The sequence below is a fragment of the Myxocyprinus asiaticus genome, chromosome 20 (assembly GCF_019703515.2).
Source record: "Myxocyprinus asiaticus isolate MX2 ecotype Aquarium Trade chromosome 20, UBuf_Myxa_2, whole genome shotgun sequence".
In the NCBI taxonomy this organism is placed as follows: domain Eukaryota; kingdom Metazoa; phylum Chordata; class Actinopteri; order Cypriniformes; family Catostomidae; genus Myxocyprinus; species Myxocyprinus asiaticus.
The window spans coordinates 39,199,772-39,225,005 of record NC_059363.1 but is presented as its reverse complement, the minus strand read 5'-3'; the positions used below and the strand labels follow the sequence as shown (position 1 = coordinate 39,225,005).

The window sequence follows — 25,234 nt, the reverse complement described above, 5'->3', positions numbered from 1 at the left end:
TTTCTTTTTTCTAGTAAGACCTTTGATATTAGGGCAAAAATTGTATTCTTGATAATAATTTGTTTGTTTTCCTGTAAAAATATCTAAAAATCCTTAAAACTAGATCAATTTGATTTATCTTGTTTTAGAAACAACACTGCATGAGATATTTAGGTTTTTCAGAGAATGTATTTTTAACATGTGCATTTTGTCTTACTGTACTGGCAGAGTTTTTATAGTCAAAACAAGTGAAAATATCTACCAGTGCTGAAGAAGTAATCCAAAGTATTTAGAATACGTTACTGACCTAGAGTAATCTAACGGAATACGTTACAAATGACATTTTACAGCATGTATTCTGTAATCTGTAGTGGAATACATTTCAAAAGTAACCCTCCCAACCCTGCACATGAATGAGTGACGTTTGCTGCATACAAGCAATCGTGTGAGAGAAAGTGATTCACTTCTTGTGAGAGATTTACCTCTCTGCTGAAAGCTGATTATTATGAAAATAAGAATTTTAATTCATTTAAACTGTGCACAAGACATTGTTTTAAATATATATAAAAAATAAATAAATGCATTTACACTGCTCAATAGTTCGGCATGAAATCATGATGACTTAAAACACATGATTTACACAGTACATGGGATAACTGTAAAATTATGAAGCAATTAAAGACATTTACACAACAAGAAGACAAAGCAGCTGTTACGAGAGCTCAAGAGGACTGCTGCAAACTAATTTGTAATGTGATAAAAAATATATATATATAAAACAGCTGGTATATCAATGCGTAAGTGAATTCATATAGGCCCACAACAAGAACACACAGGCTTATTAATTTTAAAAGCTCAAATTTATTTAAAATATAAAAGCTTTTGTATTTATTTGATTTGAAAACTTTATATATCATTCACAAATAAATATAGGCTACTATTGATTACAAAACTATTAGAGACTATAAAGATGAATATTCTCCCTAAGTTTATTTTCCTTTATCAAAATCTACCAGTTAGTAGTATATAAAATGTTTTGTTTTTTTAGAAAATGGAATAAACTGCTTTGTAAATATACATGGGATAATAGGAAACCTAAAATTATTCTTAAAATTCTTAAGTTGTCAAAAAGGCTCGGAGGACTAGAATTCCCAAATGTAATAAATTATTATAAAGCTGCCCAAATTCAACCTATATTGAAGAATCTAAAGTGAAATGGACGAAGATGGAAATTTATCAAATAGGGGAACCATCATGGTTACTTGTGTAACCTCCGTTCCCTGATGGAGGGAACGAGACGTTGTGTCGATGTAGTGACACTAAGGGTTTGATAAAAGGCCAATGAAAATTGGCGAGTGGTATTTGCATGCCACTCCCCCGGACATATGGGTATAAAAGGAGCTGGTATGCAACCACTCATTCAGGTTTTATGCTGAGGAGCCGATATAAGGTCCGGCCATTTCAGCGGGTAGTTCAGCGTTGTGGCAGGAGGGACACAACGTCTCGTTCCCTCCATCAGGGAATGGAGGTTACACAAGTAACCATGACATTCCCTATCTGTCACTCACTCAACGTTGTGTCAATGTAGTGACACTAGGGGTCCCTATACGAAACGCCACAACTGGCTGAAATGAGTTACGTGAACTGGCGGTGTGTAGTGGGCAGACTACTGTGTGCCTCATAGCCAGCACATCAGGTCAACACGTAACCTCCCCCAACATAGTTATGAGTGTCGAACGGCCCTTTTTGGGGACAAGTCGACTACCCAAAGGATAGGGCCACCAGGTCTAGTCGGGGGGTGTCCCTCCCAAGGGGAAGACACAGCAGAGACCACACCTCACCCAAAGAGAGGGGGGGATATTTAAGTGGAAGAATATGTCACATGGTCTTTCCAACCATGTGGAGATTCTTCAAGGTAGATCCTGCCCAATGGGGGAGGAGTTACTACAAACATGGAGACTGGGGCAGAGGGGCTCTGCCCAAGGAAGACACAGTTTGCCAACAGGGAAATGAACTAGCGGAAGATATATATCACATGGGGTTAGCCTTACAGGGAACCGCCACTTGCGGAGCACCTACCCCAGAACAGGACTCTTAATTAGCACATGTATTGGGCCGGCAGCGAGTCTCTCCGAACACTCGACTGCCACAGGGCTCAGAAGAAGTCAACCAGGGAATAAAGTTTGTGAACACTACTGGGAATTAATGGCGCACGTCTTCAGCTCCAAGGGAGGTGGAAGGCGCTATGTGCAAGCGATACACCCGGCCAGCTATCCCAGGCTTATACGCTTGTGTTGCATGCCACTACCTGAGACGAAACCGGTTCCACCCGGAGGTTGTAGAACCTTGCAAAGGTGTTGGGTGTTGCCCAGCCCGCTGCTCTGCAAATGTCTGTTAGAGAGGCACCTCTGGCCAGGGCCCAGGAAGCCGCTACACCTCTGGTAGTATGGGCTCGTAGCCCTACCGGGGGCGGCATGTTCTGGGCGAGATATGCCATAGTTATGGCGTCAATAAGCCAGTGGGCGATCCTCTGCTTGGAGACAGCGCTTCCTTTCCGCTGTGCACCAAAGCAGACAAAGAGCTGCTCAGAGATTCTAAAGCTCTGCGTGCGATCCAAATAGATGCGTAAAGCATGCACCAGACAGAGCAACGACAGGGCTGGGTCTGCCTCCTCCTGGGGCAGCGCTTGCAGGTTCACCACCTGGTCCCTAAAAGGGGTGGTGGGAACCTTGGGCACATAGCCCGGTTGGGGTCACAGGATCACGTGAGAGTAACCCGGACCGAACTCCAGGCACATTTCGCTGACAGAGAACGCTTGCAGGTCACCTACCCTCTTGATGGGAGTGAGCGCAGTCAGGAGGGCAGTCTTCAAGGAGAGTGCCTTAAGCTCGGCTGACTGCAAAGGCTCAAAGGAGGCTCTCTGTAGACCCTGAAGAACTACAGCGTCAGCAAGGGCAGCTTTGTACTGATACGCCTGACCCTCGAATGCGAACCGCAGGAAGGAAACCAATCTTGATACTGGACGCTCGCCAGAATGCGTTTTTGCATCAGCATCTTGAACAGGAGTCTGTGTAAAGCGCGGTTCAGTACTCGCAGGTCCAAGATTGGCTGCAACCCACCGCCTTTTTTCGGTACGATGAAGTAGGGGCTGTAAAACCCTTTCTTCATCTCGGCTGGAGGGACAGGTTCTATCGCGTCCTTCCGTAGGAGGGTAGCAATCTCCGCGTGCAGGGTGGCAGCGTTTTCGCCCTTGACCAAGGTGAAGTGAATCACGTCATGGCCGTGCTGAGTCTAGGGACATCGAAGCACTTACCTGGCTCCTTGTGACCACCCCCGGAACAGCCTGGGACGGGGGAGGAAGAGGCCTGTCCTCGTAACCCGTGGAGACTGCCACATCGGGGGTGGCTGTGTGCCACAGCTGGGCGCTCAGGGGCGGAAAAGGCAACGCTGGACCGCCAATCCTGCAAGAAAAAGCCTGTGGACGGTAGTCGTGATGACGACCGTACGCACCAGGTATGTGACCCAGGGAGGAAGGAAGCCGCTCTTTTGCTGAACTGTTGGGTACCGCAGCCACTTGGGTGTGCGGCGAAATCAAACAAAAAGGCAACAAAAGATTTTCCACCCGGCCCTCCACCGGGGGATGGAGTGGTCTTCCTACCAGTTCCACGTGAGTGGGTTCCCTTGTCCCTGGGTCGCCCGTCTCAGGGACGCTTCAAGGACCTCCATGGGTTCTTCGGCGCCGGCTGTGAGACAGGTGGCGTCAGCTTCCTGTGGTGGGCTCCACGCCGGGGCCGGGCCGAAGGGGTGGGCTTCGGCGGAGCCGGTGCAGTCACCGTAGGGGGACGCCCTTGGTGACGAGCAGACGGGGTGCGGGATCTTGAGCCACACTGGGGCAGGATATGCCGGATTGCCTCCGTCTGCTGCTTCACCGTCGAGAACTGCTAGGCAAAGTCCTCGACGGTGTCGCCGAATAGGCCCGCCTGGTAAATGGGGGCAGCAAGGAACCGTGTCTTGTCGGCCTCACCCATCTCGACCAGGTTGAGCCAAAGGTGGCGCTCCTGGACCACTAGTGTGGCCATCGTCCACCCGAGAGACCGTGCCGTGACCTTCGTTGCCCGGAGAGCGAGGTCGGTCGCCGAGCGTAGTTCCTGCGTCAAATCTCACCGTGTCACCGGAGGGTTCCACTCTAACCCGATGCTCGCGGCTACCCGGGAAAGCATGTCCGTCATTTCGGCATCGGCCTGTGACTGGCCGATTGTCCCCGAAGGGGGAAGCCCAGCTGAGGCTTCTGTGTCCGACTTGACAAGCCCGCTCTCCGATGCTGCGCTCGAGAGCTCATCATCTTCGCGGGCTCCGAACAAGAAGCCAGACTCGCTATGAGACGAGCCGGCGAACTCATCCGGAAGCCGATTGGGGCAGACGAGCGTGCTGGGGAATGGGAGGTCCGTGGGGGGATACCCGGCGGAGACGATCCCATTGGGGTCCCCAAATCACCCCCAGTGCTAGCTGCGCTGGCCTCATACTCGTAGGTCGAAGGACCGAGACGGGGAGCCGCTGGGGTGGCTTGCTTTCTTAAGCCGCGACCGCAGCGTTGCCATGGTCATGTTCTCGCAGTGAGAACATGAACCATTCACAAATGCTGCCTCCGTGTGGGTCGCACCCAGACACGACAGACAGCGATCATGACCATCCGAAGTTGAGAGATAACAACCGCAACCAGGAATAACACACAATCGGAAAGGCATCTTTAAAAAGACGTGTCTTTAAAAAGACGTTCCGTGTGTGCGCTCGTTTTGAGAAATATATACTCTTTTAGAGGGGAAAAAAGCTCTTTCAAACAATATACTCTCTAGTTTTTCTGCCGAAGCGCCCAGGGGCGTTCTCTGCAGTGCACCAGTGCAGAGGAGGGAGAAGCCACTGAAATGCGCTGTCAGATCCAGCAGAGGTGAATGAACAGTAGTATTCAGCTCAATGAGCATGACCGTTCGGCTCCGAAGAGAAAATCTGAATGAGTGGTTGCATACCAGCTCCTTTTATCAAAGACCAGAGGTGTCTCGGGCTCCCAAGAGTGATCCCTAGTGTCACTACATCGACACAACGTTGAGTGTCAGATAGGGAACTATTAGTATATCCCTGTTCCTACCCAAACAAAGCAAAACATTTTAATCAATAGATTATATTTGTATTAATAGTACTTTTTGAATTTGGTTTGAAAAAAAGAAAGAAAAATAGTACAATTAAGAAAGATATAGTTAATTTACAAGAAATTGCTAAAGATCCTGATTTCATGCCAAATAGATTAGATAATATATTTAAGTTTTGGGCAGATAGAGGTCTGAAAAGATATCACCAACTGTTCACTGATAAAGGAATGGATACCTTTTCAAACCTAGCAAAAAAGTATGAGCTTTAAAATTCTCTTTTTTTTTTTTTTTTTTTTATTATTTACAGGTAAGAAGATATTTATTAACAGAAGTTAAAGTAAAAGAAATAAAAAGGAAATGCCTCCATTAATAAATTATATAATTGATACATACAATACAACTAATCCAATAAAAATGTTAGGAATTTTAAAGAGTGCACTTGCAAGAGATATACAGGACATTCTGAATAAAATTATATGTAGGGAGGATGAATTAAAACTAAAAATTTGTCAGCAAGACTGGGAAGAAATATCATATAATACATTCCATACTACTCAATCCAGTGTTTGGAGGGAATCTGCTTGGAAGATACAAATGAGATTTTTTACAACACCTGCTATTCAAAGTAAATACAATAGCATGGTAAACGGGGACTGTTGGAGAAACTGTGGAGAACAAAATGCTCCTTACAGTCAAATTCTATATGAGTGCTCTAAATTGTCAATTGGAATGAAGTGATTAGACAGGTTAATTTATTATTTAACTGCACAATAGAAATACATCCAGAAAACCTTATTTTGGGTAAAATGCTATTGTCCTTAAGAAATAAAACTGAACAAAATATATTTAGGGTAATCAGAATAGCAGCTTTGAAACAGATTACAAAAAATTAAACCAGACTTAAACCAGAACCCCCACAATTACAAAGATGGATAGAAACGATTTTGGAAATATACCAAATAACATTTATAATTAATAATAAAAGTCTGGAATGTGAACATAAGTGGGATTTGCTTAAAAATATTATAAAATAACTTAGATAGATTGTTCCCTTCAGATTCTTGATTTTTTAACAAAATTAGTTAAAAAACGAGGTATGATGCCCTATCTCATTTAATATTTAAAAAAAGGAGGTGATGCCTTAACTTTCTTTCCACTTTATTTGAAATAAATTATAACGTACGTAAATGAATGAATTACACGTTATTTATCAAATATGTTGTGAATGGTTATTTGATATGGTTATTCAAAATAACATCGTGTTTTTTTTTTATTTCTCTTTCTTGATGTACATTGTCTTTAGTAAAAAAAAAAAAAAAGCAAAAATAAGCATAAAAACGGCTACTACTGATTAATTAAAAAAGTGAGCACTAAGAATACTGTATGCAAAAAATTGGTATGCAATAATAAACTATATAGAAAAACTTCTCGTTCATCTCGAGTCCATGAAAGAAAGTAGGGGTTTGGGTAGCATTCACCCCTTTCCATAGCAATCTTGAGCTTTTAATATTTTTAAAACGATTATTTTTTGCAGGTATCATATAAATCCATCTTACTGGCTGCTTTATAGATTGCCTAATATATTATGTTTATATTTTCAAAGATTTTTTTTTTTTGTTGTTGTTGTTGCTAAAGAGGGTAAAAGCAATTCAATTTTAAATGAAATACAACACTCTATCTGCTGAAAATCTACATTTAGATTCTCAAATAAATAATTTATCATGAAGGGTCAATTTTGTGGATTTCTCAGATTTTATTTGTAAAGTGCACTTTAAGAGACACGGGGGAGTGACTTGATTGCATCAGAGATGTCATTTTACTCACAGCTGATTGGTTCAGCATAGGGATGGGCGATACCACTTATTTTCTTTTCGATCGGATACCAAGTACTTTTAGGCCAGTATCGCCGATATTGATACCAATACCGATACCTCTATTAAACTGAATTTTTACGAATTATTTGGAAAAAATTAGTAACTTTATTATTACTTAAATTTTATGTATATTTATGGGCCTAAACAGAAAATTATTAGGCTGCTTTGTTTACCTTTTAAAAATTAGTTAGTAAAAGCCACATATAAAACCTCTATATTAACCATAGATATTATTATATGGCTACTATTACTAAAACCAAGTTACCATATGGATACTACAGTAATGCTGTAGTAAAACCATGGTTAATTGTATCAAAACCTCGGTTACTGCCAAAAAGAAGAAGAAGAAGAAGAAAAAAAAAACATGGTTACTACAGTCATGGTTACTACAGTCATGGTTAATACAATATTACTACAATAAATCCATGGTAGATTTTCATAAGGGTATCATTTATTAATGAGGATTACAGATCAATATCAATGTTTTTACAACTCTGAATTTAAATAAACCTGTAAAAATTGTCAAACAAGCCCATTATAATACGTCACATCTAGGTTTGTCATTACTTGGAGTGAATAACTCCAGATGCTGTCATTATCTCTGGAAATCACTGCTCCCTCTTTGAAAGAGCGCTATGACTGAAAGGGTGAGCGCTGACTGCTAGTGTATTTTAGCATTTCTGTGTGTCAAGATGAGCGGAATAAAAAGTAGTTCAGATGCCATACAACAATTCGCTAATATAATTATTTTTTGCCATTTCGAAGCTTATGAGATCCATTAATATTCATGTTATCTAAGTAATAAGATATATTTTTTTTTAAACTTCAGAATCAATATTTTTATGTGAGAATCGATATTCTTGATACCACATCAGTATCGGAAGTATCGATACTTTGGTATCGATCCGCCCATCCGTAGTTCAGCATCTGTTAGCGATCTGTAATCCAAAATGAAACCTGGTATGGAACAGGTTAGCCGTGTAGCATAAGTTACAATGGAGATGAACACTGCAAAAAGCTGACCAACTTTCATGTTACCTAAAACCTGTGGTTAAGGCAAACTAATCTAAAACTTAGCTGGCTAGCCACCAAAACCGGCTTCATAGTACAGGCCTCTGTTGCTGTTGTCATAGACATTCAGCACGTATCTTGTTTTCTGTCAGCTGTGTACGACAGTCTGTCTTTGATGTGACACTGTCTTTGCAGTGTAAAGCAGCTATAGATGGGTAAATAGACACAAGAAAGATAAGACCATTTGCAATTCATTATGCATATATTAAGATGACATCAGCACTAGCGGTTTGATTTTTAATGCCGAACATTCAGTAAGTCAATGGGAGATGTGAGTCAATGGGTGATTGAATCTAAAATTTGATTGAAAATGTTATAAAATGTATAAAAACCCAAAATAGATGGCACACCCAAGATCTTTACGTTAGGAAAGATTGAATTATAGGGTGTTTTAGGAATGTCAATACAGTGCTGCATTGCAAGCACTAATAGGATTATTTCTAAAACAACTCCATTTAAATTAAATCTTTGTTTTGTTTACATCAGGAATTACGGTACCAGCAGAGCCGAGCACACGATCGGGGAGACAAATTTGTCCCGGTGGTCAGTGACTTTATCACAGTCGCTAGCTTCAGCTTCTCTGAACTCGAGGATCTACTTAATGAAGCCAAGGACAAGGTAACACCTCTTAATTATTTAGTCAAAATCATTCCCTCACTTTTTAATCTCCATACTTAATTATCCAATCTAATGGTATCAGCACATTCAATTCTCATCTTGGTTACACTTTCATTAATGAGGCTTTTAACTTAGCCAGATACAATTGTACAAAGGAGTTCCCAGGCAGAGAGGGAAAAAGGCCTGGCTTCCCAAAGCTGAAAAAGTTTTCTCTATAATGAGCTCAGAGTTATTGTTGAGTGTGGAGCAGGGGTCTTTGAGCAGGTCACAGTATTTTGTGGGTTGTGAGCTGTGGGGTGGAGATGGGCTTTTCCAGAGAACTATGGAAGGATGGGTTCTCTCTGGAGGAATCCAGCAGGACCGTCCCACTTTCTCCAGCACTTACAGCCCTGCCAACCCTGCGCATGAACCGGGCCTGACATTTTGGAAGGATGAAGGAAAAGGGAGTGAGAGAGAAAGACAGAAAAAGACAGCGAGAAAAGAGAAGGCTTTGTGTATCCATCCTGGCTCGGCATGATGACTTAAACATCCCCGGGAAATCCCGGCAGCTGGCCCTAAATTTCTCAGGGGTTTGTCTCTGGGGTTTGAAGAGATTTATTTCTTTTCAAATGTGGCTTGGTCTCACCCCCACCCCCGCTACGGTATGTCCACATCTCTCAAATACATGAAAGAGAAGAATTGTGAAAGACATTGGGAATACATTTGGTATGTGTGTGTGTGTGTGTTGGCTGTCTCTTTTTGTGATGGTGGAAAGTGTGTTGGTCACAAGGCAGGCTGACAGTCTTCACCCAGGGAGCACCACGCTCCATTCCCCATCACAGATCCACCACTGTATCCCCTGTCCACCGTAGTCCTACATTTATTTAGTTTAACCATAGGAAAGAAAGGACTGTTTGGATGGACTTCATGGGAAATGCCTGGCCCTGAATCTCTGTGAGCTATGGGAAAACAAATGTATCCCTGTGCTCTCCAGACAGATCTACCTCTCGCTGCCATCCTCCAATGGTCAGACTAATTTTCCTGTAAAAACTTCTGTCCCCTGAGGTGAGCCAAACTTAAAACAAACACCAGTTGAGAAACAGGGACAAGTTTAGTGAATCCACCAGATGTCAAGGACACCATTAGGTCTTTGCATCGATGGCTTGTGATTCGCCTGCAGGAGGAGTATTCAAGTTCCAAGAGGTCCGGTCTCTAATTTTCCTCCCCAGCAAATGTCTGGGCAAACATACATGGTTTTAGTAGAAAATATGGCTTATATGGTTATGAACTGATACAAACTATTTGCATTTTCTGGAATACTTATTGTAAACTTCCAAACTGGCAGCAATGGTACTTTGTAAAATAATTATATAATATATCCTAAATAGTCAAAGTCTCTTTAAAACTGCTACTTTGTCCCGTATACATCAGAGGCAAGGATGAGGACATTTGGGGTCCAGAGACAAAGCCAGAGTATTGGGCTCTGAGAGATCTTCTACTGAAATAATAAATATTTCATTTCATATTATTTATTTTTATATTTATATATTTTTATATTCAGATTAGTGATGTATAGGGCACAGGAGACCTTGTTGCTAAGGAAAAATACTGTATTGATGTTTAGGAGCATACCCTGAGAAAAATAAAATAGATGAATAAGCAAAAATCTGAATGGATGATTTTTATACTTTTTTATAAATATGTGATCTACCAGCAACAAACAAAGCATAAAACGTAAAAATCCAAATTGCTATTGTTATGTATAAATGGGTTGTTTGTCAAATAATGGAAACATACTAATCATAAACAGCAGAGAACTTGATGTGCTACTAACTAGTAATTTCAAAGTTTCCACGCCATCTGTGTCAGAGATGATGCCAATTTCGGTTTCTTTGTTTTTCTTTTAGTTTTTGTGCAAGACCGGTAACATGCTGCTTATAAAGCTAAATTTAGAAAGGGAAAACGTTTAAAGGTTCTGTGGTCTCACATCAGCGTTACGGTCTACGGTCTTTAAAATAAACGCATCAGCAATTCTCTACTCACATTAATGCGGGGGAGCCTCGCAAGCCTTGTCATATCTAAGCCCCTAAGCGCTTGTGTTGTAAACTAAGTCTCTGTTGTTTTTGCACTGTACCACTGCCTTCTAGCGTAGAAACAGAGGGGGCTTTCGTCACGGGCGGACTGGGACTAAAAAGTGGCCCTGGACTTTCTGGCCCAGAGCGGCTCACCAAACCTGGCCCGCAACACACCATAACACACCGGCTCATTTATTTAATTTTCTGGCTCAATTTCTAATTTTTGTGTTGAAAAAAAGACATTTCTATTGACTGCTAGTCATGAAAATGGGCCCCATCAGTGCAAAAGTTGTCAACACTTTAAAACATATAAAACAACTGTAAATGTGATGAGGGGATTTTTTAGAGAAAGCACTAAAAATAAGTACTTTATACATAAGACAAATAACATGTCAGAAAACTTTTTCCCAACATCTAAACTCAGCAAAAAAAGAAATGTCCCTTTTTTAGGACACTGTATTTTAAAGATAATTTTGTAAAAATCCAAATAACTTTACAGATCTTTATTGTAAAGGGTTTAAACAATGTTTTCCATGCTTGTTCAATGAACCATAAACAATTAATGAACATGCACCTGTGGAATGGTCGTTAAGACACTAACAGCTTACAGACGGTAGGCAATTAAGGTCACAGTTATAAAAACGTAGGACACTAAAGAGACCTTTCTACTGACTCTGTAAAACATCAAAAGAAAGATGCCCAGTGTCCCTGCTCATCTGCGTGAATGTGCCTTAAGCATGCCACACGGAGGCATGAGGACTGCAGATGTGGCCAGGGCAATAAATTACAATGTCCGTACTGTGAGATGGCTAAGACAGTGCTACAGGGAGACTGGAAGGACAGCTGATTGTCCTCGCAGTGGCAGACCACGTGTAAAAACACCTGCACAGGATCGGTACATCCGAAAATCACACCTGCGGGACAGGTACAGGATGGCAACAACAACTGCCCGAGTTACACCAGGAATGCACAATCCCTCCATCTGTGCTCAGACTGTCCGCAATAGGCTGAGAGAGGCTGGACTGAAGGCTTGTAGGCCTATTGTAAGACAGGTCCTTACCAGACATCACCGGCAACAATGTCGCCTATGGGCACAAACCAACCTTCGTTGGATCAGACAGGACTGGCAAAAAGTGCTCTTCACTGACAAGTCACGGTTTTGTCTCACCAGGGGCGATGGTCGGACTCGCGTTTATCGTCGAAGGAATGAGCGTTACATCTCAATGCTGTGCGTTACAGGGAAGACATCCTCCTCCCTCATGTGGTACCCTTCATGCAGGCTCATCCTGACATGACCCTCCAGCATGACAATGCCACCAGCCATACTGCTCGTTCTGTGTGTGATTCCCTGCAAGACAGGAATGTCAGTGTTCTGCCATGGCCAGCAAAGAGCCCGGATCTCAATCCCATTGAGCATGTCTGGGACCTATTGGATCAGAGGGTGAGGGCTAGGGCCATTCCCCCCAGAAATGTCTGGGAACTTGCAAGTGCCTTGGTGGAAGAGTGGGGAAACATCTCACAGCAAGAACTGGCAAATCTGGTGCAGACCATGAGGAGGAGATGCACTGCAGTACTTAATGCAGCTGGTGGTACTTTTGATTTTGACCCCCCCTTTTGTTCAGGGACACATTATTCCATTTCTGTTAGTCACATGTCTGTGAAACTTGTTCAGTTTATGTCTTAGTTGTTGAATCTTTTTATGTTCATACAAATATTTACACGTTAAGTTTGCTGAAAATAAAAGCAGTTGAAAGTGAGAGGACGTTTTTTTTTTGCTGAGTTTAGATGTTAGGTTAAAATGTACTGGGAAAAGTGTGTATTTTAGGTGCTGTGACAAGTCAGCATGTCTTCTAAGTTTTTAAAGATCTTAATCACCTTTCAACTTTTTTCGAGAAGTGCAAATAAACTATTGTCTTAGTTAATATGAGGTTGTGGAAACAACAAGTATAATAATAACATATTATATACAGTATGTTTATATAGTTTATATATAGCATATGTATGTATAGCAATGCAAGATCATAAAATGTGGTTTAAAATAGTTTGATGAAGAAAGTGTCACAGCAGGGCACTGATGACAATGCTTAAAATTTCATTTCAGTTACTCCCGTAACTATGTGTAAATGTTTATTTAAAAAAATCTGTGAAAACAAATTTGGTCAGAATATGTACATATATAAATATATGTAAAAATAAATAAACATACCTTTTAGTGTAGATCTTTGCAGATATTTTGAACATTAATTGCTCATATTTTCACTCTATGTGAGTTTGTTGCATCTTTATATCTGCAGTGTTTTAATTCCTTCCCCAGATTATTCTTGAGAAAAAGTGAAAAGCCCAATGCTTTGGCAAGCACTGTTTCTGCTATCCTTTAAACAAAGTAAGCCTAAAAGACTCAAATAGCTACAAAGTAATATTTTTCATGACTTATTTATCAGGCGTGAGCATTATTCAGCAAGCAGCGCTTCAGATCCCAGAAATGCTTTGCGGTATGAATAAATTATGCAAATGACTATGTGCTGGTCATAGCTTTACTATGAGTTATTTGTCATTTAGTGATTATTCAGAGCTCATCTTATACTTAATATGTTGTTTTTGGTTGTCACCATTATTGTGATTTGTATGTCAAATAATGAGGTCCGCAGGAGGTACAAAGTTGATGCGCTCATATGGATATGTGCATATGATGTGTAAGTAATTTCAAAATAAAAGTTATTACATTATTTCAAAATAAAAGCCATTGAATTGGCTTGTCTTGCTGAGTTTATTACGTTTTCGCTTTAAGAGGTCTACACGGGCATACTGGAGCCCAGGGTGGCCGCCTATCTCGCCTGTAGGACAGGCTGGTACTTGCACAGCAGCGGGCCGGCCCAAATTAGCCAGCGGACCACCGGGAAAATGCCCGGTGCTCCCTATGGCCAGTCTGCCCCTGGCTCTCGTTGTCATGTCTCACGGTCCTAATGGAACCAATCTGAGGGCCAGACCAGGGTCGGCTAGTTGGTGATCGCTGATCTACAGCAACGTGGTGTGGTGTGGCATAATGGCTAAAGCTCAGGGGCTGGTAATCAGAAAGACATGGACCGAAGGACATGGACCTAACCTTAAACTATCACCATTGTGCCCTTACTTTGATAATCTGATTAGAACTAGTCGGTCATCTTGGTTGAGCCCGTTAACCATGTTCCAAAAAAAGCTCAAACTGGTTGACCAGCTTGCCCGTTGGTTGACCATTGAGTTCTTTAACAAGTCGCTTAACCCCAGATTGCTGCTCCTTTATTAAAGAAATAGTTCACCCCAAAATGAACATACACCCATATGTGTATGACTTTCTTTCATCTGCTGAACTAAAATGAAGATTTTTAAAAGAATATCTCAGCTCTGTAGGTCCATATAATGCAAGTGAATGGGTGCCAAAATTTTGAAGGTCCAAAATCCACATAGGGGCAAAATAAAAGTACTCCGGATGATTCCAGTGGTTAAATCAATGTCTACTGAAGGGATATGATAGATGTGGGTGAGAAACAGATCAATATTTAGGTCCTTTTTTAACTATAAATTCTCCACCATGCTTAGTCAATCTCCACTTCAGTTTCACTTTCCCATTCTTCTCCTTCTGTTTTTGGTCTTACTGCATATCGCCCCCACAGGTCAGAGAGGGGAATTTATGATAAAAATGACTTAAATATTGATTTGTTTCTCACCCACACCTATCATATCGTATAACACATGGATTTAACCACTGGAGTCGTATTTATTACTTTTATGCTCCCTTTATGTGGATTTTGTAGCTTCAAAATGTTGGCACCCATTCACTTCCATTGTGAGGACCTACAGAGCTGAAATATTCTTTTAAAAATATTCATTTGTGTTCTGCAGAAGAAAGTCAAACACATCTGGGATGCCAAGAGGGTGAGTAAATCATGAGAGAATTGTAATTTTTGGGTAAACTATCCCTTTAAGTGTACTGCAAGTCCATTAAAACGCCTACTACACCACTACCTAATTACTTACATTCACCTCTGAATATAATAGCAAGTCTTCAGAGTTTCAGTTTCACAGTGTGTTTTTTTTTTTTTCCTCTTGGAATAGAATCGCTTCTTTTAAGATCCTTAGCCCCTTCATTGAGCTGAGGACACAAAGAACAAAGAACCTTGCCAAAATCGCATTAAAAGAGATGCCAGGCAGGACCACAATAAATGTTCTGGCCCTAGCTATGGTACAGTTTATTTTGTCAATACTGACTCCTAGTGGCCACCCTAAGAATTCTACATTTATCAGTATAGTAGCCATTTTGTCTGTCAGACCACATTAAGGAAGTGCTCAGATGTGTATTCACGTTCATCATGCTTGTTTTTGTCCTTGAGAAAGCATACTCTGTAAGTTTAAATGCTTTATTCATACGATTATCTGAGATTATGTGAATGGCAAGAGATACACAAATTGAAAGTTGGTTCACAAATAAATTGAATGAGATCCACAAATAAATGTAAGGAGTTTCACAAAACTCTCTGTTCCCACATCTATCTGTCAGTGGATTACCAGCTTTCTGACGGACATGCAGCAGCTTGTGAGATAGGGGAAATTCATTTCCAGCACCTGTACAATCAGCACTGGTGCCCCCCAGGGATGTGTGCTCTTCCCACTACTCTTCTCCCTATACACAAATGTCTGCATCGCCAAGGACCCCTCTGTCAAGCTCCTGAAGTTTGCAGATGACACCACTGTCATTGGCCTCATCCAAGATGACGATGAGTCTGCATACAGAAGAAAAGCTGACAGTCTGGTGCAGTCAAAACAACCTGGAGCTGAACACGCTCAAAACGGTGGAGATGATTGTGGACTTTAGGAGGAACACCCCAACACTGACCCCACTCACCATTCTAAACAGCAACGTGGCAGCAGTGGAGTCATTCAGGTTCCTGGGCACTACCATCTCACAGGACCTGAAGTGAGAGACCCACATTGACAGGCGCTGCTGATACAGTTCTACTCAGCAGTCATTGAGTCTGTCCTCTGCACTTCAATAACTGTCTAGTTTGGTTCAGCTACGAAATCAAATATCAGAAGACTACAAAGGACAATTTGGACTGCTGAGAGGATTATCGGTTGCCCCCTGCCCTTCCTTCAAGAACTGTACACTTCCAGAGTGAGGAAAAAGGCTGGAAAAATCACTCTGGACCCCACTCACCCTGCCCACTACCTTTTTGAACTGTTGCCTTCTGGTTGACGCTTCAGAGCTCTGAGCACCAAAACTGTCAGGCACAGGAACAGTTTTTTCCCTCAAGCTATCCATCTCATGAACATTTAAAACTGCCCCATTGAGCAATAATTATGTGCAGTTGACAGTTTAGTCTTTTTATATTTATCAAACACATCCTACCTCTTCTGCCATTACATTCCCTTGCACTGTATATAACAGATTTGTATTTAAATTTGCACTACGTATGTGTATGTGTGTGTATGTATATATATATATGTATGTCTGGCATACAGAACAGTTACTGGGTCTGCTCCAGCATACCTAAAATCATTTATGCAGAGCTACGCACCCACAAGAAATCTGCGGTCGGCTAAGGAACATCGCCTTGTTGTACCGACACAAAGAGGCACCAAAACACTTTCCCGGACTTTCAGCTTCATCATCCCACGTTGGTGGAACGAACTTCCCAACTCCATCCGTGAAGCTGACTCATTCTCTGTCTTCAAAAAACGACTAAAAACACATCTTTTCCATGAGCACTTAACCAGTCATTAAAAAAATAAAAAAATAAAAATAAACACTTTATTCTGTTTTGAATACTATTATGATGCTAGTGATACTTTTTAATACAGCACTTTTCATACCACTGTCTCCTAAGATGATTCGCTTATGTTTTCCTCTCTTGTAAGTCGCTTTGGATAAAAGTGCCTGCCAAATGAATAAATGTAAATGTAAATGTATGTGTGTATGTGTATATTTGTTTATATATATGTATATATGTATATAGTCTTTTGTGCATTCTATATATACTTTATTTTCTATTCAATTTTTATTTTATTCTATTTTTTTATTTTTTATTATTATTATTATTATTATTATCTCTGTCTTATTGCTGTATTGTATTGTTGTGCACTAGAAACTCCTGTCACCAAGACAAATTCTTTGTGTAAGCATACCTGGCAATAAAGCTGATTCTGATTCTGAAAAATGAAATGAATTCACAAATATATAGAATCAACTGAGGATATGCTTTGCCTCTAGTATAGGCTTTCTTGGCAGCCAGAGCTTAAAATGGGTTTTTACTTTTGGAGCAGGGATCTTATCCAAATAGAATGCTTTACTTCAAGAGGTTTTGACACCTCATTACACCAAACCACAATTAAAGTGGAAGGCCATTTTGAGCATTTACATTTAATTCCCCACAAAAGTTCAGCTACAGCATCTGTCTACAATTTAATTACAGTATGTAGCTCAAGCAATCACTTGTTAAGTGAAGATTGAAACGAAATAGGAATATTTGCTCCAAACCACCAAGAAGAATCATTGCAACTTATGACTTAAGGGCGATTAGTTTAGGCCCTCACAGTACAGATAATTCATCTTTGTCTCTCCATATCCATGAACCAGGCAGCTGCCCTGATAAGAGAAGACACATGGTCATAAAGTAAAACGTGACCTTATACATTATAGGTTTGACGTAGTGATTAAATAGTAATGGGAAGGGAAAAATGTCATTAAGATTATCATGGGTCTTTCCTTGCTGTTTAGTGTCATCATACACACTAAGTTGCCATTGTCCTCTTCTTACTTTATACTCCAGTTCTCAAAGTCTTTAAAGCATTTTGGAGAAGAGGAGGGTTGCATGCAGCCGGACGAATTCTTTGGAATCTTTGACACTTTCCTGCAGTCGTTCAGCGAGGCCAGACAGGATCTGGACAATATGCAGAGACGCAAGGAGGAGGAAGAGAGGAGAGTGCGCATGGAGGTCATGGTACATCACATAAACATTTCAACACAAATACCCAGATTACACTCATGCTCTTGGGATGCGCATATTTATGCACTTATTTGTTCTCCAGTTGATGGTGAATCTCTACTAAAAGTGAATTCCAGAAAAGTAAGCTTGCAGGGATGCTTGCCATCTTTCAAAATATCTCAACGCCCAACCCTAAATATATTAGCTCGTAAATAATAACACCCTGCTAGGACATTAAAATACACAACTTATTTCCTATGCTGTGTCAGTGCTGCCACATGCATAGTTTCATTCGCTTACACAAACACACTCATTCCCACGCATGCTGTTTCTTAAGCTGGGGTTTGAGGGAGCTTGAGGGAAACCATTCCATACTTGATGACAGTAGTGATGAAGTCGATAAGTCTGAGAGTAACTGGTAGCAGGACCCCAGATGCACATTTGTTCACTGCAGTACTCACAAGACCATGAATAACCTCAGAACGACTTTGCAAGGCCACTTCTGAGTTGTGATACTGTCGTTGTAGGACATTTTTCAAAAGAGATTGGATGATGTTCACTGATTAGGACTTGTAGTTTGTTCTAAAGCTACTTTGTAATACTATTTTTAGTGTATATAAACACATGACGTTCTTATTCTCCCTTTTTCTGAATGTGAAGAATTCAACAGTGGCACAGTATCTGGTTTGGTCATGGCTATTTATTCTACATTATATCTGCACATTTATCCATCTAGCTCAAGGAGCAGCGGGAACGAGAGAAACGAGCAAAGAAAAGCACAGGAGGAAGTGTGTCAGAGGAGGTGGGCGAGTTTGATGACCTTGTGTCAGCGCTTCGTTCCGGTGAAGTTTTCGACAAGGACTCTAAGCTCAAACGCAATCGTAAGCGCTCCGTTAACCAGCTGGTGGACGACGGGGGTCGTGAACGGCCAATCACCAAGGTCAACTATTGACCTCTGTGAATATGGTCACAAGAAGTCCAGACTTTCATATTCACAGAATCGCACACCTGAGGCAAACTGTCTTGAAATGCCATACACTGCCCTCTTTTACCCAGACTAACTGACAAGCTTAAAGATGGAAAAGTTCACTGTAAGATCTTGTTTGGCCTGAATTTCCACAGACCCATGTGAAGGATATCCTGCAATCTCTCTCCTCTATTTTCTACTTTTCAGTCTTCCTCCATTATGTGCATTTGATTTAAACTTCCAAGAACCTGAGTTCCAACCTGGTCAGACAGACTATATATGTACTATATGTACATGAAGTGCTGAAGCAGTTTGTCTGAGAAGTGCCAGAGGAAATCTTTCTGGTTGAAGAGTAGTTCTATCTGGTGGTGGAAGGTCTTAAAATACAAGACATGGACATCTTCTGAGTCACTTGTAGTATCCAGATGGTTATTCCTTTTAACCTGCCAAGGTTGTTGTCCTTTCTCGGCCACCCATTCCCTCTCACATCAGCCTCTTTAACTTTAGGAGATTGAGAAAACCATCTTTGGAAATCTGGGCAATAGCAACACTTTAAATTTCAGATCCAATTGTGCTTTTCAATTTAAAGGAGGTAGTTGATGCTTCTTAAACATGGAGATGGAGACAAATGAGTTGTGAGAAGAAAAAAAAAGAAAAGAATATTATAATAATATTCAACCCTGGATATTGCTATTACTAAGAAGTACAATATGACACTGTGGATGCAGCCTCACAGGTTGGGATACTTCCCCAAGTGCCTCACCACATAAATGGCATTCCAAGGACTACCTCCTGGATGGAGATACCGAGAAAGAACAGCACTTTCATGAAGATATCCATAGTATTATGAAACATGAAGTCTCATAAATGCAAAATGATTACAGAAAATGGTGCTGCTTACAGAAATTAAAGTTCATTTGCATAAACGTTCTCCGATAATGAATTAAATTCGTTGAATTGTCATGGCATTACTTCAGTGCAAAATTACAGTAAAACAAAAATAAATGCATAAAGAGTGGAATTTCTGTATTTAGAGGCAGACCCAAATTTCATGTTTTCTTGTTTATGCATTTTCTTTGATTTCTTATTAGCAATTAATTAGCAATGAGCAAGAATTACCATGTGTCTTTATCAAGTTTTCAGGTAATGTAGAGTTTTTTGGGCCTTGATTATATATGTTAAATACATAATGCCTCAAATGTTTTAAAATTTAATAGGTACATGATGCTAACTGCTATTTCCCTGGTCTGGAAAAAAGCTGTCTCCTGAATGTCAGAGATATCTGGTGAGATCCAATGGATTCTTAACCAGTGAACTCAAGGTCAACATTACGTAACCCACTTTGGTTTCTTTTTATTATATTTTATTCATATTTTTGAAATTACATGTATATTTAGTAGCTGTAGTCAAGACAAAGGTTGCAGATGTACATAAAATGACCTTGTAGTTGGCATGGTGTGGCAGAGATGAAAATAGTGTAAGCGATAGGAAAGACAAGCCTGTAATATACAGCTCTGGAAAAAAAAAATTAAGAGACCACTGCAAAATTATCAGTTTCTCTGGATTTACTCTTTATAGGTATGCGTTTGAGTAAAATGAACATTTTTGTTTTATTCTATAAATTACTGACAACATTTCTCCCTAATTCCAAATAAAAATATTGTCATTTAGAGCATTAATTTGCAAAAAATGACAACTGGTCAAAATAACAAAAAAAGTGTTTTCAGACCTCAAATAATACAAAGAAAGCAAGTTCATATTCATTTTTAAACAACACAATACTGATGTTTTAACTTCAGTAAACAATATTTGGTGGAATAACATGATTGGCATGCTCTCTACCAGTCTTTCACATTGCTGTTGGTTGACTTTATACCACTCCTTGCGCAAGAATTCAAGCAGCTCAGCTTTGTTTGATGGCTTGTGGCCATCCATCTTCCTCTTGATCACATTCCAGAGGTTTTCAGTGGGGTTCAGTTCTGGAGATAGGGCTGGCCATGACAGGGTCTTGATCCAGTGGTCCTCCACCCACACCTTGATTGACCTGGCTGTGTGGCATTGAGCATTGCCCCGCTGGAAAAAACAATCCTCAGAGTTGGGGAACATTTTCAGAGCAGAAGGAAGCAAGTTTCTTCCAGGATAACCTTGTACGTGGCTTGATTCATGCATCCTTCACAAAGACAAATCTGCCTGATTCCAGCCTTGCTGAAGCACCCCCAGATCATCACCGATCCTGAGGAGTGGCATAAAGTCACCCAACAGCAATGTGAAAGACTGGTAGAGAGCATGCCAAAGCGCATGAAAGCTGTGATTGGAAATCAGGGTTACTCAACCAAATATTGATTTCTGAACTCTTCCTAAGTTAAAACATTACTATTGTGTTGTTTAAAAATGAATATGAACTTGTTTTCTTTGCATTATTTGAAGTCTGAAAACATGTATATTTTTTGTTATTTTGACCAGTTGTCATTTTCTGCAAATAAATGCTCTAAATGACAGTTTGGAATTTGGGAGAAATGTTGTCAGTACTTTATAGAATAAAACAAAAATGTTCATTTTATTCAAACACATACCTATAAAGAGTAAATCCAGAGAAACTGATAATTTTGCAGTGGTCTCTTAATTTTTTCTAGAACTGTAGATCTAAAGGCAATGCCAAAATCAGAGTCAAGTATAAATGTCTGAAGGGGTAATATTTTATTATTTTTTTTTTTTAAAGATTTTTCCATGCAAATGAGTTTTACAGAAATGCATCAAACTACTTTGATTGCAACAGGCCTCCTCTGTCATCTGTCCATATGGGGTCACCATGAGAGTTCTGTAATAGGGGATTGTGTTTATCTTTTCAGTGACAGATGAATATGGATACTTGGTGCTAATCTTGCATTTGTGTATGTACAGCTCTGCGGTCCCAAGGGTGTTCACATGAGCAGGGCCTTTGGTACAGTACATCCATTTTTTTGATCCAGTGGGATAAATTATTCTGCCCAAACTACAAGCGTTTTTACAATGCGTAGTTTAAGGTGCCATAATAAAGAGCCAGTGCAGTCATTCTCTTCTTTCTCACGTGTACCAGCTCATTATATGTTCTTCTTTAGATGTAATGGTGTATATTGATGGTTATTTTCAAGGGTGTATATGTATACAAAAAGTACCAATTTGAGTCCCATTTTCGGTCATTTAGTTTTGTGACTGATGACCTGCTTGCAAATTGTGAATTAGTCAATGTTTGTACAACATACAGAGTTTATGCTTACAAGTTAGTTCCAGGTTTAGGTCATTTAGAAAAAGACAATTACTGTCTATTTATAAAAGGTTTGACCTGTAATCAGTTAGATTATACTTCCTAAAAGCTTTAATCTGCCTTTTATTAGAAGGGTAAATCTTATGGCAAAGTCGTAAATCTTTAGATTAAATTGAGATCCCAGACAATTAGGAATATGGGTTTTCTGTTTAGATTTACTGTTCTGGGTGCGCAGAATAATAATAATGATAATAATAATTTAACTTTTCCCTTGCCAAATTACAATTGGGGCAATTTTCTTTTGCATTATTTTCTTCGAGTCTGTTTTGTTCTTGTCAAATAGGAGAGTGGTGTTGCAAATGCGAGAAGTTATATTGTTCCACAGAACAGCCTCTGTCTTTATTCCAGTTCCACAAGAGTATTATTCAAGCTTCATTATTATTATTACTATTCTTTGTATTATTAATTTTTTTGTATGTATATTTGGTCATTGATTGGCCAAAACAGAAAAGATGTAGCTAGTTGCTTGATGCACTTTCTTGTAGGACAAACTTTTTCCTGCACCACAAATCTGATGAGCCAAAGGCTGATAACATAATGAAAAGTTTAGGTATATTTTTGTAATTAATAAAGAATCAGCCCTTCATAAATGGGTATAAATGCCTTCAAGTCCCCAAATGATAATGCTGACATTTCCAGAGGATTGCGATTTGTGATCATTCTCAATTGATGGCTAGATTTCATATGGGGACTAATATGAAGGGTAAAGCAAATGTTTACTTTGGTATATTGTTCAACAACAGGTAGAGAAGATAAATATATAAAGATGTAGTCATTTTAACCAAACTGCATCTGAAAGCACCAAGCCAATTGCCTAAATCTATCACTTGCTTTTATATCTATTTTATAAAGAGAATGTTTAGCCTCCCACTTCTGCTTGGTCAGATAATGCACTTGAAGTTTTCCCCAACAGCTCGAGTGGTGCATATATGTGGTTCTTTGTTAATACAAATATAGGTGTATTATTGCCTGCAACATGAAAAACCAGTCACAGTCTTTGTATGTTCATGGAATGCTGCACCCGTTATTTTAAAAGGTTGTATATTGATTGTGCCAAGCTGAGAGTTTTAAAGGCTGATTTGACAAAAGTCTCACTTATAAGATGTATAATTCTCTCTCTCTCTCTTTTTTTTTTTTTTACATCATGATAGTTAAGAAATAATGAGAAAAGGTGAACTCAATAAAAAAAATGCTGAGGAATGTGGAAATGAGGAATTTGTTTTCCTGTACATTGAAGCTCTATTTATTTGCCTTATTTAGTTTGCTACATTATGTATGTATACACAGCATTACATCAGAAATATTATAATTATTAATAACTATATTGTGATTCATGTATGTCACATCATTTTCAGGCCTGTATGAGAATGACACCTCCCACCAAATCCCTGACCCTTTACCATGAATAATTTTGCAGAGTAAAAATAAACTTGTTTCACTGACATTCATGTAATCTTGGTCATTTGGGTTTATGGTGTTAAATATCTGCTCTGCTGGCTCAAATGTCTCTGCTATATCCCAGACACCAATTCATTCATCACTGTAGTGATGACAGTTCTCATGCTTACATTATTTCTCACAATTCAACACTGCCCTCGTCTGGTAACAGGGTGTAGCTAGCAATTATAAATTGACCAGCAGTGAAACATTGAAAGCAGCACGTAACATTTGCAAAATGTAGCCTAGTTATAGTAATGTTCATTCTATGAGACAAATTGAAACTGACACAACAAATGGTTGCAACCACAGTGCCCTGACCAACACCAGGAACTGTCCCATTCAGTCTATTTTTTTATTTATTTTTTTATTCTTGGAATGACTATGCTTTTAGCATCACCTAATAAAAGGTTACATTTAATCATCTCTACTATATGTCCAGATCAATGACCCAGTACCAATAAGAAATTCTACTGGGGTTTAACCTTTTCAGACCCAGTGTCCATTCCAATCATTTTTCTTTTTTTTTTTATTCATTTGGTGCCACACAAAGGATTATTAGATTTGATGCTTCTAAGTTAGTGAAGCATCAAAGTATCACCTTTGTGCAATTAATCATTGCAGCCCCTGACACAAGGCTACACTCAAAACTACATAATACTTTGATAGTTTTAAAGTTTCAGGTCTGTACATGTTAAGCTTTGAGTCAGATGCAGCAAACTCATGCACATCTTGTGAATCTGACATTTAAACATTTTATCTAAGCCTTCTATTGTGGTTAAGGCATGGCACAAATTATATATTACAAACTCATTCATCAAACAAAACTGAACATTGGCATAATTGGTCAAGGTGCTAATTGTATTGACTTTTCCATAATGATGTAACAAATTAAAGGAATAGTTCACCCAAAAATGAAAATTCTCATTATTTACTCGCCTTCATGTCATCCCAGATGTGTATGACTTTCTTTCTTCAGCAGAACACAAATTAAGATTTTTAGAAGAATATTTCAGCTCTGTAGGTCCATGCAATGCAAGTGAATGGGTGCCAAGATTATGAAGCTCCAAAAATCACATAAAGGCAGTATAAAAGTAATCCAGATGACTCCAGTGGTTAAACCCTTATTTTCTCAAGCAATTTGAAAGGTGTGGGTGAGAAACAGATAAATATTTTAGCATATTTTTGATAGAAATTCTACTTCTTGCCCAGAAGGGGGCGAAATGAATGAAGAATGTGAATCACCAAAAACATAAGATGATGAATATGAAAGTTAAAGTGGAGGCTGACTGAGCAGGGAGTAGAATTTATAGTAAAATTGGACTTAAATATTGATCTGTTTCTCACCCACACCTATCAAATCACTTCTGGGACATTGATTTAACCACTGGAGTCATAATGATTACTTTTATGCTGACTTATGTGATTTCTGGAGCATCAAAATTTTGGCACCCATTCACTTGCATTGTATGGACCAAAAGTGTGAAGGTAAAATAGTGCCTAAATGATTTGCATGCGCAGAGTAAGATTTGTAAAAGTGTAAATGAAGCTACAAGCATGATAGAAAAGTTTTTATGCACAGAGTAAGATTTGTGAAAGCATAAATCAAACTGCAAGTGTAAAAATAAATTGCATGCGCACAGAGCATTTTGTAAAGGTGTAAATCAAGTTGCAAGCGAAAGAAAAAATATTAGCAATACTTTAATGCTTTGCATAAGTGTAATTCATGTGTCATGTCTGTAATTAACACAAAGTAAATGTATCCATTTAAATTAATATTTCAGTTTAATATTTAAGAGAGGAAAGATACCCAGAGGAATGATGCCG

The 25,234-nt window shown here is 39.6% G+C and overlaps 1 protein-coding gene across 6 annotated transcripts in view; it reads left to right on the top strand.

Moving 5' to 3' along the window:
* Positions 1-19,323, top strand: part of daam2 (dishevelled associated activator of morphogenesis 2) — a 311,361-nt gene extending 292,038 nt beyond the window's left edge. For 4 of the 6 annotated variants that reach the window (XM_051646195.1, XM_051646198.1, XM_051646194.1 and 1 more), the window contains 3 exons: positions 8,555-8,686; positions 17,544-17,714; positions 18,436-19,323. In XM_051646195.1, coding sequence (XP_051502155.1) covers positions 8,555-8,686; positions 17,544-17,714; positions 18,436-18,651 — 519 coding nt within the window. In that variant the 3' untranslated portion in view covers positions 18,652-19,323. The remainder of the gene's footprint in view (positions 1-8,554; positions 8,687-17,543; positions 17,715-18,435) is intronic. The other 2 variants (XM_051646199.1, XM_051646197.1) reach the window with 1 other exon arrangement.
* Positions 19,324-25,234: the final 5,911 nt, after the last annotated feature.